The sequence below is a fragment of the Contarinia nasturtii genome, unplaced genomic scaffold (assembly GCF_009176525.2).
Source record: "Contarinia nasturtii isolate CC-2019 unplaced genomic scaffold, AAFC_CNas_1.1 Cnas_scaffold_187, whole genome shotgun sequence".
Classification (NCBI taxonomy): Eukaryota; Metazoa; Arthropoda; class Insecta; order Diptera; family Cecidomyiidae; genus Contarinia; species Contarinia nasturtii.
In genome coordinates this window covers 8,612,412-8,624,899 of record NW_022197544.1, presented here as the reverse complement: position 1 = coordinate 8,624,899, position 12,488 = coordinate 8,612,412, and the positions used below count along the sequence as shown (strand labels likewise).

Sequence of the window (12,488 nt, the reverse complement as noted above, 5' to 3'; positions counted from 1 at the left end):
TTTCAAGTGCTATAATTTCTGACTCAGTGGACGGATATGGCTCAAATTTCGTATGTATGCCTTGAAAGGATGGTACTTTCCAGAAACATAATGGATTTCGTTATGGTAGCGCCCTTTCTTAGAAACGATACGAACTTTTCAGCCCGCCTGTTACATAGACGACGAATTGAAAGCGGAATAGTTTTTATATATGATTTGATAACAAAAAACATCGAAGCTCCAACACTTAATGATCGAATAAAACATAGAGAACCATCGAATTATAACTTAAGATGACAGAACCTATTAGATATACCAGTAGTAGTTCGGAATTACTTATACAACAATCCTTTCTTAATTATGTATCGTAATTTCAACAAAGTTAGTGAATTATTTACTAGTTGCTCATCACGAAATGACTTTATATCAAAAATCAAGAAAATACCTGACAATGTTTTTGAAAACTGAAATGTGATATAATGTATATAGATATACAGAAAACTATTTTTAAGCTACAATAATATGTTAGAGTCCTGAAGGACGAAGTCAATAAATAAATAAATAAATAAAAGCCCCTTCCACCAATAGTACAGGTACGTAAAAAAAATCAAACAAAAAATACGAATTGTTGTTTAAAAGCGATAAGAAATTAACCAAAATATCTTTTGGTCCTCTTTCAATATGTTTCATTTTCAGAATCCGGTATGGTACGAAGAACCAAAAACTGAACAACAGACCAACGGCACCAGCAGTAATAAAAAATAACGAAAAACAAGGAATCATAGACATGATTCAATGCTGCATTAATTGCTTTTAAATAAACTTTGATGAAAAATTAACTCAAATTTGAATCGTTGTATTCATAAAAATGAATAAATTTTCTTATTTTGAAAAGATTTTCTCTGAACAATATTCATTTTCAATCATTTGAATGCATTTTATGAACAGATACTTGAAAAACTTGGCAGTTCTGTTTAAAAAAGGTAAATTTTTTTATTCTAATAACAAAGCGAATTATGAATGCTTCAAAATATTACATATATAGAATATTTCAAAGACCAAGGAAGTGGTTTCCGTTGAAAAAGTGTATCTCATTCAGACATAAACAACGAATTATCGAACTCTTTTCATGTTCTCGATGAACTTGAGTCAATTTGAAAAATTACAACAACTGATTAAATTAATTGAGTGTTTATTAAAATTTTCATGTGGATTGAAATGACTTAACATCAGCATATTTTTTCACGGATCACCGTTCAATTTGAGTTGGTTGTTTATTTTAATTTGTTTACCTATTTTAAAATTGTATATAAAAATATTGTATTTGAACGTCTTTTGCCACAAATATATCGAATAAAAAAATCAAAAGCGTATACCAATTACGCCCGGCTTTTGATTTTCTTATTTCATTCTGTTGAAATCGTTTTTATTCATTTTAAATCTCCATTGAAAATAAAAACACAGAAAAAATTTGTATAACATTTCAAGCGAATTTTTGTTACTCAAATAAGTTCAAGAATGCATCCAAATATACGAATTACGTCGACATATAAGTGCCGCAAATGCGACTCCTCAAGCGTTCAATCCAATACGCAAGTTGATGAAATTTACAAGTGTAACACGTGCCAAAGGTCGCTTTTGCCGAAAACACAGGTGTGTAGAAGAGAGTGTAATTCTATCTTTTATATTGGTTCATTTTGTTGTCGAAAAAAAATTATTTACGTTTGATTTCCTTGTTCTCAGAAAGCGGTTCTTTATGAGCCACCCAAAAATGACAAGCAGACCAAAAGCACTTCCAATGCTAAAAAGTAACGGAAAACACGTGAAATCATGGCAGTATTCGTATCCAGCATTGATTGTTCTTCAATAAATTTCGACCGCAAATGAATGAGCAAAAATGATGGATCGTTGAAAAATTCAAATCACAAAAATGACACATTCAGTTTTTTAATATTCTACAAAAATCAAATTGTTCGACCGTTTCAAACTAAAAATCTGCCAGGAATTAAAAAAAGTTTCTACCATAGCATGTTGTCAATTTTCCAAAAAAAAAAACATTGCACAACTTTGTTTATCGGCTGTCCAGCGAGAACTTGATAAATTACATTAAATTCAAAAAAAATTTCTGTATTTACATATCAAACCCTACAAAAGTTTATTGTCAAAGATTTTATTTTTTATTTTTTAAGATTAGAACCATTGTTTTCTGCACACACTCACTTTTATTAAGATAAACATTGTATGACATTCAAACAAATTATGTGTCAAGTAACTTAAATAAATGTTGGTTTTAAATTTCTGAAGATATATCACCATTATCAAAGGCAGAGGAAATTAACTTTAAAGTAATGAAAACTGCTCCAAAAATTCGCAAAAATTATATTCTTAAAATATTATTTCTTTGGTCGGTTTATTTAAATCAATTACATTGACATTTGACATTTACGCATACTTATTAATATATGTTTATAAAAAATACTATTTTAAAGTAATATATATCAAATATGTAAGAAAAATAGGTAAAAATGTAGTAAAAGATTTATAAACTATAACTGATACGAATTGCTCTTTTGTCTGAAACCGGCATAGTGAACGACACATCGTAGTCTTCGTGGTTTTCGTTCTCAGGAACTTTCCATGCCATTTCAGAATTGTGTATTTGTTTTGAAATCGTACTTTCAACAGATGTCAGAATTTGATTTTCATCACAGTTTGGTGATGATGCATTTGATGTAATTATCGCGATTTGGAAGTAATTCTTAATGATATCCAAGCCATATCGAAGCTTAGAATCTTTGTGAAAAATTTCATTTCGAATCTTTAAATCAGGCAACAAGGAATAGTTTATAGTGCTAACCAACCAATCTTTCGATTTAAATATTTCGCCAATATCTGGACGATACGAAGGTTGTGATTCAAACAGTTGATCCAAACGTATGGCTCGTACATTTGCAAGCCACTGCAAACGTCGGTCGGTTTCATTTGCATAAGCTGATACCAATTGAATCGATTTCCAATCCCAATTTTTCGCCAAATTATTATATGGATTCACAGGATCAACCACACGTGGCCGACTATTATCGAAAACATCAAATTCATTCTTTTCGAAATGAATGTTCAAATTGCTGAAATTACGCAAATATTCGATGAAACGTTTGAAAGATCTTAAATAGGATTTTCGATCCATATTTTGTTCTTTGATAGCCGCATGTACAGCTACCAATTCGATGCAACTTTTTGCACCCGATACATATTCAGTGAAATACAAGGTTTTATACCAAAACTTTGCGATGCGTACCATTTCGTTGACAAATCCATCTTGTCGCTTCATCCAACGTGTTGCAGCATCCGCCAACGAACTGGAATACATATATCCGTTCTTTTTTGGGTCTCTTCTAATTAGCTCCAACACTTTTTGTTGTTGTATGTCGATCAATCTATCACCATCACCACGGAGACCTTCCGTAAAATTAACCGCTGGCAGAATATCAAAATCGAAATTCTTGGCTTTGAACTGGATCGAGTATTTGGTTGTACGCACATCTCTTATTTGATACGAATTGGTCATTGTCAGAATGTTATCAAAATCGTCCAAAACATGTTTGAACGGAGGCAGCTCGTCGCCATTTATGAACAAAACGCAGTCCATATCCGAACTCATGATTGTGGTTTTCTTTCCGGTACTGCCGGCAATTTGAACATGACCAATGTCAAATCTACTTTTTGCTTGAAGCAATTTCATGATCTATAAAAATATTACAAATGAGAGAAAATAATTCCTGTCTATATCGAATAGACTAATATTTATTGCAAGATATATACAAGAATAATGTGACTTACATTGTTTGCGCACTCATTCGCATCCTTCAAATATTTATCAGCTGGAATAATATCCACAGCCAATTTTTGAAATGCTTTATTCATATTTAGCTCAAACGGATCCATTTTGCTTCGTCCTTTTCCTGGAACTAATTGTTAAAATCAATTTTTATAGTTATCAACCAAAAGATAAATTAAAACTCAATAAAGCGATCATTGATAAAAATATGAACTTTGAATTATGGACAATAGACATACGTCGACAAGTGTGCGAACAATGTTGCAAGTAGTTTACTTTGATATTAATGCACTGATGATTCAGTATGATACTGTTTCAGAAATATTAACGTCGTTTCTATAAATAGAACTTTGACCGTGTGCATGTATTGCTGTGTTTACTTCATTGGTGTGAATTTTAACGAAACCATCTAGTAGCCGGTAATTTTTCTACCGGCTATGTGTTGTTATGACTGGGGAGTGGCTAGTGGCTACTATGTTATGACATTTATATATACAATACACAGACGATGTATATACATTTTTCTTCGTTTTATTTGCAAATGTAAATTAAATCGCATATCACTGGCATGAATTTATAATTCGAAACGCTCATTTGTTGCAGTATAGAAAAACATTTTCACACTCTAAATCAATCAAAACTTGTAGTTTTTTGCTAGAAATTTCTATGTTAAATGTAAGCAATTCGACTCTTTTTTTTCTTCAAAAAGATCATAAAATGTACACGTATGATATAAATATTGTCCTATAACTACGCACTTCCTCTTTTGTCATACAACAATTCATATCAAAACAAAATTGTATGTCTTTTACGCATTTGAAACTGTGAGTATTTTCTTACAAACAATTTAATTACTTGATTCCCTGTAAAATCGGTGAAATTGTGATGCGGCTACTATTGCTCAAGCGTCTACTATATAACAATATACTCGACCGTCTTCTATTGATCTTTAGCAACGACTGATTGATCTCAAGAGTTGCAATTTAAATAAGATCTCGTTTACACCCAATAAGAATATGCGTTTCTTCTGTCAATTCAAGTAGAAACGTCACAGCTTCCACAATATTTATATTTTGCGTAGCATCATTTACACTGTTCGTTGTTCTATTGTCCATCATTTTTGCAATGACTCGTTAATGAATGCAACAGAACAAACAACAGTGTATTCTACCAACGTTGACATTTTTCATTTTTCTTCTGATTTGTTTGAAATTTGAAACCAATAGGAATATGCGTTTATAATGTTGGTAATACATTTACACTGTTCGTTGTTCTATTGTCCATCATTTTTGCAATGAATCATTGCCAATGAGTGGAACGTTACAACCAAACGTTTGAAGAAAAAAAACGTAAAAAATGTTTTAAATTTCTTCTTGTTTATTTTGTCTTATTTTGTTTAACAGCTTTTATAAGATTCCACTTTCAAAAAGAACATATATTAATTACACTGACAATTACGGTAGTTTTAGAATTTCAAATAAGTACGTTGATTTTAATTTTTCTTTTATTTATACTATTATATTCTTTGATAATACAAAAAAAAACTCTTTTACCATGAACGCTTGACATGTAGATAGTTTTTTTTCTGTGGACAAAATGCTTCAGAAATTTATTTTTCTTCTAATTTATTTGAAATTTGAAACCAAATTGGTGCATCAAATTAAATCTTTACTCGACTTTTATTATAGACATAACATATGTACATTTTTAGCCATTTTTTTAAATGATTTTTATCATCTTAACTTCTCATAAATTATTAAGTTCTCAAAAAGTCTCGTCTTTTAAGTGGGCATTTTTGAATATGTTGTTTTTTTTGTGTGTGTTTGTCTGTGAAAAAGCTATGCTGCTTGAAAATTGTTAGACTACACATTTCAAAATTTTGCTGCACAAAAATGTTCCATTAGTTTTCTCTAAATCAAGATGATTTTTTTTAAATGTGTCAAATTGGTAATCTTCCGTAATTATTCAAGAATAAATTAGTTATATTCATAGCAATATATTTGATCCAATAACAAATAACAAAGGAAAATTTAATCGATCTATTTTCATTCCAATTCAAAAATGAACGACATTAAACTATTTATGAATTAGGAAAAAAATAACAATTAAAATCACATTAGAACTAGCCACGTGACTTGCATTTGAATTTTGGTATGCGATTTCTTTACATATATTTATATATTACAATATGGAATTCGTAGTAGTACGATTGAAAAATCGCGATACGCTGCACTGATGAATGCAATCTGTATTCAATACGGTAACATTATTTTTCATTATTCGTTTGTTTAAACACTTTATATATCTGTGCTCCGAAATAATTCGGTTCGGTAAAATGAATCTTATTCAAATGTTAATGCAATGGTTGTGAAAGGAAGAACTGGACAGGTTGGTTCTAATTGAAGAGCGGTCGCCATACAATCAGCCGACGCATTATAATCACCAAGCGTTTCCATCACTTTGCCAAGACTGAACCAAATATTCGGACAATTTGGATCAATCTTAGCTGCATCTTTTATCATTTTTTCGGCCAAACGCGGTTCGCCAAGTATGTGATGCGTTTCACCTAATGCTCGCAACGCTTCGCTATGGCCCGGATTTGCAGACACTGCATTTAAAAAGCACTGTTTTGCATCATTCCACTGTGACAGATGCACATGAATTTGACCACGCTACAAAAGAAATAATGTTTTAATTGATTTCAATGAAATAATATGGGAGCCATAGATTTGCCTTACCATATACATAATATGATGGGACAGCGGATAAATCTGTGAGGCTTCTTGGATGCAAAACATTGCTTCGTGAGGTTGATCGATGGCCAAGTACACATCAGCCAATAATAGCCAAATTTTCAATTGAATCATCCATGCACCTTGTGGACCTGGACGGGGACTAAATGAACTTAACGAACTAGCTGCTTCGCTTAGCGCCTGTTCAACTCTTGATGCAGCTAGTGATGCCGCATGTACTGAATCTAGAAAAAAAAAATCATTTTTTTAAATTTCAAAATTATTTGTTCGAAAGTACCAATAATGTATCCTTCTCAAAAGAAAAGTTTTTAAAGAAAGGTTTCTTTAAAAAGAAACTTACTTGAATCTTTGTCGGACATTTGTGTTGAATGCACTTGAAAAACGCTTCTTGTGTCTGAATTGCGTTCGTCACTTCCATCTGTGCCGTTTGTTTGTGAATCATACAAATCACGCCAAATTTGCAGCATTTTCTTAACACTAATTAAAGCTGTGTCCGCATCTTGTAGATGTAGTTCCAAGTGTGCTTTAACATGTAATAAATTCAAATTGTCTGGAAATTCTTCGAGTGCATCTTCAGCCACCAATAGGGCTTCACGCGGCCTACGATTGGCTGTCAACAATAATGCAAACAAATGTAAACTATTTGCATGTTCGGCTCGCAATGAAAGCGCTATGCGAATATGAACGAGTGCATCAATAATATTATAGTTCAATGCATGTTGCAATGCTAAATAATATTCGGCCAAATGATCGTTTGGATCTTGTTGAACGGCTTTCTCAAGCGCTTCCAATGCCAATTTCGAGTATTTCTCACGTGTTGTTTTCAGCGTTGTGTTCGATGCAAGCTGTTGATAACCAATGCCAACATAGAGTTGAGCACGTGATGGACGTAATCCTTTTGTATCTTTGCTCAATGCCTTTTGTGCCCAATGCAAACCGTCTTGAATTTGATTCAATGTTTCATAGCAAATGCGTGATGACATCAAACATGGAATTGTATCTTGTGGTGTGAGTTTCGATGATTCTTTTAACGCTTTGACCGCTTGCCTAGGGTTAATCACAAAGATAAGAATGAAAATAATGGAAATTAATCAATATGTAGTGGAACGTAATGGAAGTAATGGAAACATATAATGAAAATCAAATATGTATAGTTGAAGAGCAAAGTAATCGTCACACATTTGCAACAACATTGCTTTAATTTGAGATTTGGTAGTTGTGTTAAGAATCGCGTTCTGTTGTGGAAGAACAGAACTACTACTACTATCAAATCTCGTTAACGCAGCTTCGTTCAATTCATTTGCAAATTGTTTTTAATTTATGTGTGTATATGTGTGACCCTTACTACTTTCTTACATACTAAATAGATTTTGATATTGTGATTTTTTGAAATTGGTTGATGTAATGGATGTAATGGAAAAATAATCGAAAGAATGGATAGCATTCTTCAATAATGTAATAGTAATTTTTAAATTAAGTATACCCCGCCGCTTGCTCATTTCGGCCAAGTGCAACCAGACACAATGAATACTGACGCCAAATGTGTTGTTCACCGAATGCAAATTTCAGCGCTTTTTCAAATGATTCGTGCAACAATGCCACTTGACCCCATCGCATCGATGCCAATGTGAGTAAATCATAAACTGCCGTTGCATTACCCAGCGCATGCGTTCGAGCTACACGAAATTCTGGGCTTTGTGATAAAACCGCATCACGAACTGCCAACGCTTCGGATATTAACAACAATAGAATCGTTTCTTCGGCCAAATTTTTTGGCACAAATTGATTTCGACCAGCATATTTCTTTGGTGTCCACAGGCGACGCGGTGCTGTTGCACTTTTTACAGGCGTTGGAGTTGTGGGCGGCGCATAAATTGTACCGGACACACCACGCAACAATACTTCGGCCAATTGGCGAGCTAATGTTAATCGCAATATTTGCGTGGAATGTGTTTCGATTGCAGTGAGCATCGATCGATATCGTTGAATGGCTTCTTGTAGTTTATTCGCTTTGATTAGCACTAATGGGGCTCGTTGTAATGCGGTTTCTAAAATGGCGCCCATTTTTCGATTTTCCGATGTAGTTGATGATGGTAAGGTGCCGGTACCCGATGCAACCACCACAGCTGTCGATGATCCAATTACATCTTGATCTTGTAAATATAATAAACCCAAGTCAGCGGCGCGTTCAAAACATGTTATCTATTCACACACAGAGATGGGGAGAGAAGGTACGATTACAATTTTTTTTATTTTGTTAAAGAAAATAATTGTGATACCAACCATTTCGGTGGTTCGTTCCGCTTGTTTGAACTTTGAACCAGCTTTGTGACCAAGATTTTCTAAACATAATCCCTTTATTGCATACGATTCAGCTAAGATTTTTAAACTTCTCCTGCAAAATATATACAAAACGAGTATTTTGAAAATTCCATTGTTTAAATTCAAGACTAAAATGATCCAAAAATAGTCCAATTACAGTGTTAACTCCTTTTCTGACAGCGAATTCAATTCGGCCTTTGAAAAATTTTCCAAACTCTCTTCGTAGTCGCCACATGCAAATAATAATTTGGCCAATAGTAAATGTGCATCTAGTGCGATGCCAGCTCGTTTCCCATCGTCTCCGGTAACTAAATTTAAGTAATTTTTTGCATCAATCAGACCAGTTTTTGCTTTGACAAAGTTCACTTCAATCGGTGGATTTTCTTCTAGAAAACTTTCCAGCTTGCCTTCGCCAACCAAAAAATTTGCCAAACATTCTGAAAAATAAAGCATCTTTATCAAATTCAATTGGACAAACACTCTTCAACAAGGATTGTTCCTCTGAGACGGATTTTTTTCACCTTCTCAGCGGATCAATACCTGCTCTTCAATTTTTACAATGTTTGTTTGAAGAAGTCGCCTTTACCCATATAATTCATTTGCGGAGTAATTTTGACGGTGGCGGGACTGTGTGGAGTTTGGCGGAGATGACATACAAACTCTGTGTGTACGAGGGTAACAGCACTTCTATGTGTATCATTCTTACGCAGATTATTAGTAACTTAGCTGTGTGTACGGCTACTAAGATGTACGATTGGACAAAATAAATCTATGAACAGCAAAGAACGCTGTTGCACTCGTACACACAGCATTTGCATGCTATCTCCGCTGAACTCCGCACAGTCCCGTCATCGATAAAATTACTCCGCAAATGAGTTATATGGGTAGTTACAAGAAATCTCTTCTCACGCATAGTAAAATTAAATGTTCAAAAAATGCATCAAAATAAATTTACCATAATTGGGTGAACCAGTTTTAAGTTCTTCAGCCAATTCAATGACTCGTTGCCATTTGGCTTCACTGCGACAACCTTCGATGGTTGTTTCAATTTTAACATTATTTCGATTGCGACTCGCCATTTCAGCACCAGTTTTTGGCATTGATTCACCAAAAATATGAGCCTTTTGAATATTTGACGATAAAACATTAACTTTGTGCAAGTAAATCGATGTGTTTTTCTTCAATGGTCAATTGTCATTCGGCAGTCGATTGCATTAATAAATAAATAAATAGCGAAAACGACTAAAACAAATCATGGACACCATAAAATACACACCGACACAATTTTTATATATCACAATTGGTTCTTATTCAATGAATTACTTTTTGTCCCTTTCTCTCTTTCTCAGTCAGATTCGTCAATAGCAATTAAATCGAAGTAATATGATTGTGATAAAACAATAAATTAAGAATAAACACATACACGAAACCAAAATGTGAAGAAAAAAAACGAAATATTTGTCAGCGAATATTGTGAAATGTCAAAAAAATAGTGTGACACACAAAAAAAAAATATGGAAAAAATGTATTTGAGATGCAGCAATAACAGCAACAGCGAAAAAAATAAAATTGAAATGCAAATCCAATTGAATTTATTGACGATGACCTACGACTCTGTACACAACTTGTCACTTGGCCCGTTTGCTGCAATCACTGCACCATCACCACAATATCACTGCACATTTTCTCTATTAAACGTTGTTACTAACTGCTGTATTTTATCATTGATATGACAGACCACCAGCTCAAAAATCACTATTTAGCATAATATGGGTAACATAAGCACATAATATTGGCCACATACACATACACCCTCACAGCTATAGTAAATTTTTTTTGCAGAGAATACAAACAAATCGCACGTATGCTCTTATCATCAATATCGTTCGACCGACTCAATGAGACTACATTGCGTATGTGAGTTGATATTCGTAAACTGTCAAATATTTCGTAAATACGTATTTTACAAGTCATACGCAGTTAGAAGATTCCTAAGGCGAATAAAAGAAGAATACTCATTTCGTGAAAATGTTTCGTGTTGCAGTATCTCGAAATTTGATTCGATTGGCCAAACCATTGGTGGTCGGTCAAATTGAACGGCAATTGTGTGAATTTCGCGTTGTTACATCGTCATTGAGCACGTTTTTAAAGCCGTCTACGACAATAACAACAACAACGATTTGTCGTGATTTCTGTTCCGAATCATCAGAGCCAAAAAAGAAGAAGAAACAAAAGAAAAATGCACCAGCCGTTGATCATGTTGGACGCTTGGATCTCCGAATTGGAACCGTTCTTGAAGTGAACAAAGCACCAGACGCTGATACACTATATTTGACAAAAGTTGATATTGGCGGTGAATATTTATCGATTGTAGCCGGTCTCGCAAAATGTTTAACCGTTGACGAATTACTCGGACAGAATGTTGTAGTTTTATGTAATTTAAAACCATCAAAACTTCGTGGACATTTGTCCGAAGGTATGATTATGTGCGCAAAAAGTGGCGACACCATGGAATTACTTGTACCACCACAAAATGCAAAACCTGGTGATTTGGTCTATTGCGAAAACTACGAGCGCACAATACCCGAAGCAGCGCGTGACAAAAAGAAATTATACGATCCATTGGCTGCAGATATGCTTACTGATGACAAATTAGTTGCCTGCTACAAAGGGTCTTACCTATATTTACCGGAAAAAGGAAATATCATCACAAAATCTCTTAAGAATGCAAGCATTCAATAAAACTTGCTCAAATTTCTTCATATATAATTGCATTTTATAAGTTTTAGTCATTCTATCTTTTATTCAAAATAAAAAAACAAACAAACAAATAAACATTGTAGTTGAAAATAAAATAAAGAAAAAAAATTGATTTTGGTTTTCATTTGAAGCCAATTCAAATTAGTATGGTTATTCGTTCATCTTTCAATGTTCGAATCGAACATGTAAGGTTATGTTGATTTTTTTTACATTTACATGAAATACATACACAGAACAAGGGACGGTGGCATTTGCGAAAGGAATCTGTGCCGGAAATCACACATCGAATATTTTTTTTTCGCGAGCAATAAACTTTGTGGCAAAAAAAATGAGTATCGATTTAAAGAAAGTAATTGAAACAAATAAAACGGCAAAAGAAACACTGAACGAGCTCAATTCACGGGTATGAAATAGACATATTAATAATCGTCGAAATGCTCAACGTCATTTCATATTTATTTATTTTTTACTTAGTTCAGTGTGATCAAAGCCAAAAGCAATGAGGTGAGAAAGCAACAGTTGCGTGTGGAAAATGAGAATTTGCGTCAGCAGATTGAAATTGCCAAACAACAATTGATCGATTTGGAAAATCGTAATGGTAAACAATAGGGGCAAATTACTTAAAAATTGCTTATTAATTATTATTGATTGTTTTATGATTATTTTTGGATTAGTTTCGATTATCGTCATTCAATTGTAATATATGTATTACGTATGAAATTGTCAAATGACGATGATGGAAATTGAATCTATGTGAAATAAAAAGGAAGTATGTGTGTGGATCAGTGAGTGAGTGATAGATGAATGGGAAACCATTAGATTCTATATAGTTTGAC

The 12,488-nt window shown here is 33.4% G+C and overlaps 4 protein-coding genes across 4 annotated transcripts in view; 2 read left to right on the top strand and 2 right to left on the bottom strand.

The window, feature by feature from the left end:
• LOC116352054 overlaps window positions 1-12,488 on the top strand; it is a 587,314-nt gene that overhangs the window by 193,498 nt on the left and 381,328 nt on the right. The window lies entirely within an intron of this gene.
• On the bottom strand, window positions 2,365-4,085 carry LOC116352070 (2'-5'-oligoadenylate synthase-like protein 2). The gene is made up of 3 exons (XM_031784338.1): window positions 4,057-4,085; window positions 3,820-3,947; window positions 2,365-3,724 (listed from the first exon to the last, which is right to left on the bottom strand). Exons 2-3 carry the CDS (start codon window positions 3,922-3,924, stop codon window positions 2,519-2,521), a joined length of 1,311 nt encoding a protein of 436 aa, XP_031640198.1. The 5' UTR covers window positions 3,925-3,947; window positions 4,057-4,085; the 3' UTR covers window positions 2,365-2,518.
• Window positions 5,469-10,366, bottom strand: LOC116352051 (tetratricopeptide repeat protein 7B). The gene is made up of 7 exons (XM_031784301.1): window positions 9,848-10,366; window positions 9,050-9,329; window positions 8,854-8,965; window positions 8,054-8,772; window positions 6,911-7,617; window positions 6,556-6,794; window positions 5,469-6,489 (listed from the first exon to the last, which is right to left on the bottom strand). The coding sequence occupies exons 1-7, from the start codon at window positions 9,990-9,992 to the stop codon at window positions 6,160-6,162; spliced, it is 2,532 nt and encodes an 843-aa protein (XP_031640161.1). The 5' UTR covers window positions 9,993-10,366; the 3' UTR covers window positions 5,469-6,159.
• LOC116336817 (aminoacyl tRNA synthase complex-interacting multifunctional protein 1-like) lies at window positions 10,921-11,634 on the top strand. The gene has a single exon (XM_031760962.1). It carries the CDS (start codon window positions 10,921-10,923, stop codon window positions 11,632-11,634), a length of 714 nt encoding a protein of 237 aa, XP_031616822.1.

Excerpts from the sequence above, each read along its gene's own strand:
- LOC116352070 (XM_031784338.1), bottom strand. The coding sequence starts at position 3,924 with ATGGATCCGTTTGAGCTAAATATGAATAAAGCATTTCAAAAATTGGCT. Across the intron at positions 3,725-3,819 it reads CGAATGAGTGCGCAAACAAT|ATCATGAAATTGCTTCAAGC; the intron begins GTAAGTCACATT and ends ATATTTTTATAG.
- LOC116352051 (XM_031784301.1), bottom strand. The coding sequence starts at position 9,992 with ATGCCAAAAACTGGTGCTGAAATGGCGAGTCGCAATCGAAATAATGTT. Across the intron at positions 7,618-8,053 it reads CGAAATGAGCAAGCGGCGGG|GCAAGCGGTCAAAGCGTTAA; the intron begins GTATACTTAATT and ends GATTAACCCTAG. Across the intron at positions 6,795-6,910 it reads AATGTCCGACAAAGATTCAA|ATTCAGTACATGCGGCATCA; the intron begins GTAAGTTTCTTT and ends TTTTTTTTCTAG.
- LOC116336817 (XM_031760962.1), top strand. The coding sequence starts at position 10,921 with ATGTTTCGTGTTGCAGTATCTCGAAATTTGATTCGATTGGCCAAACCA.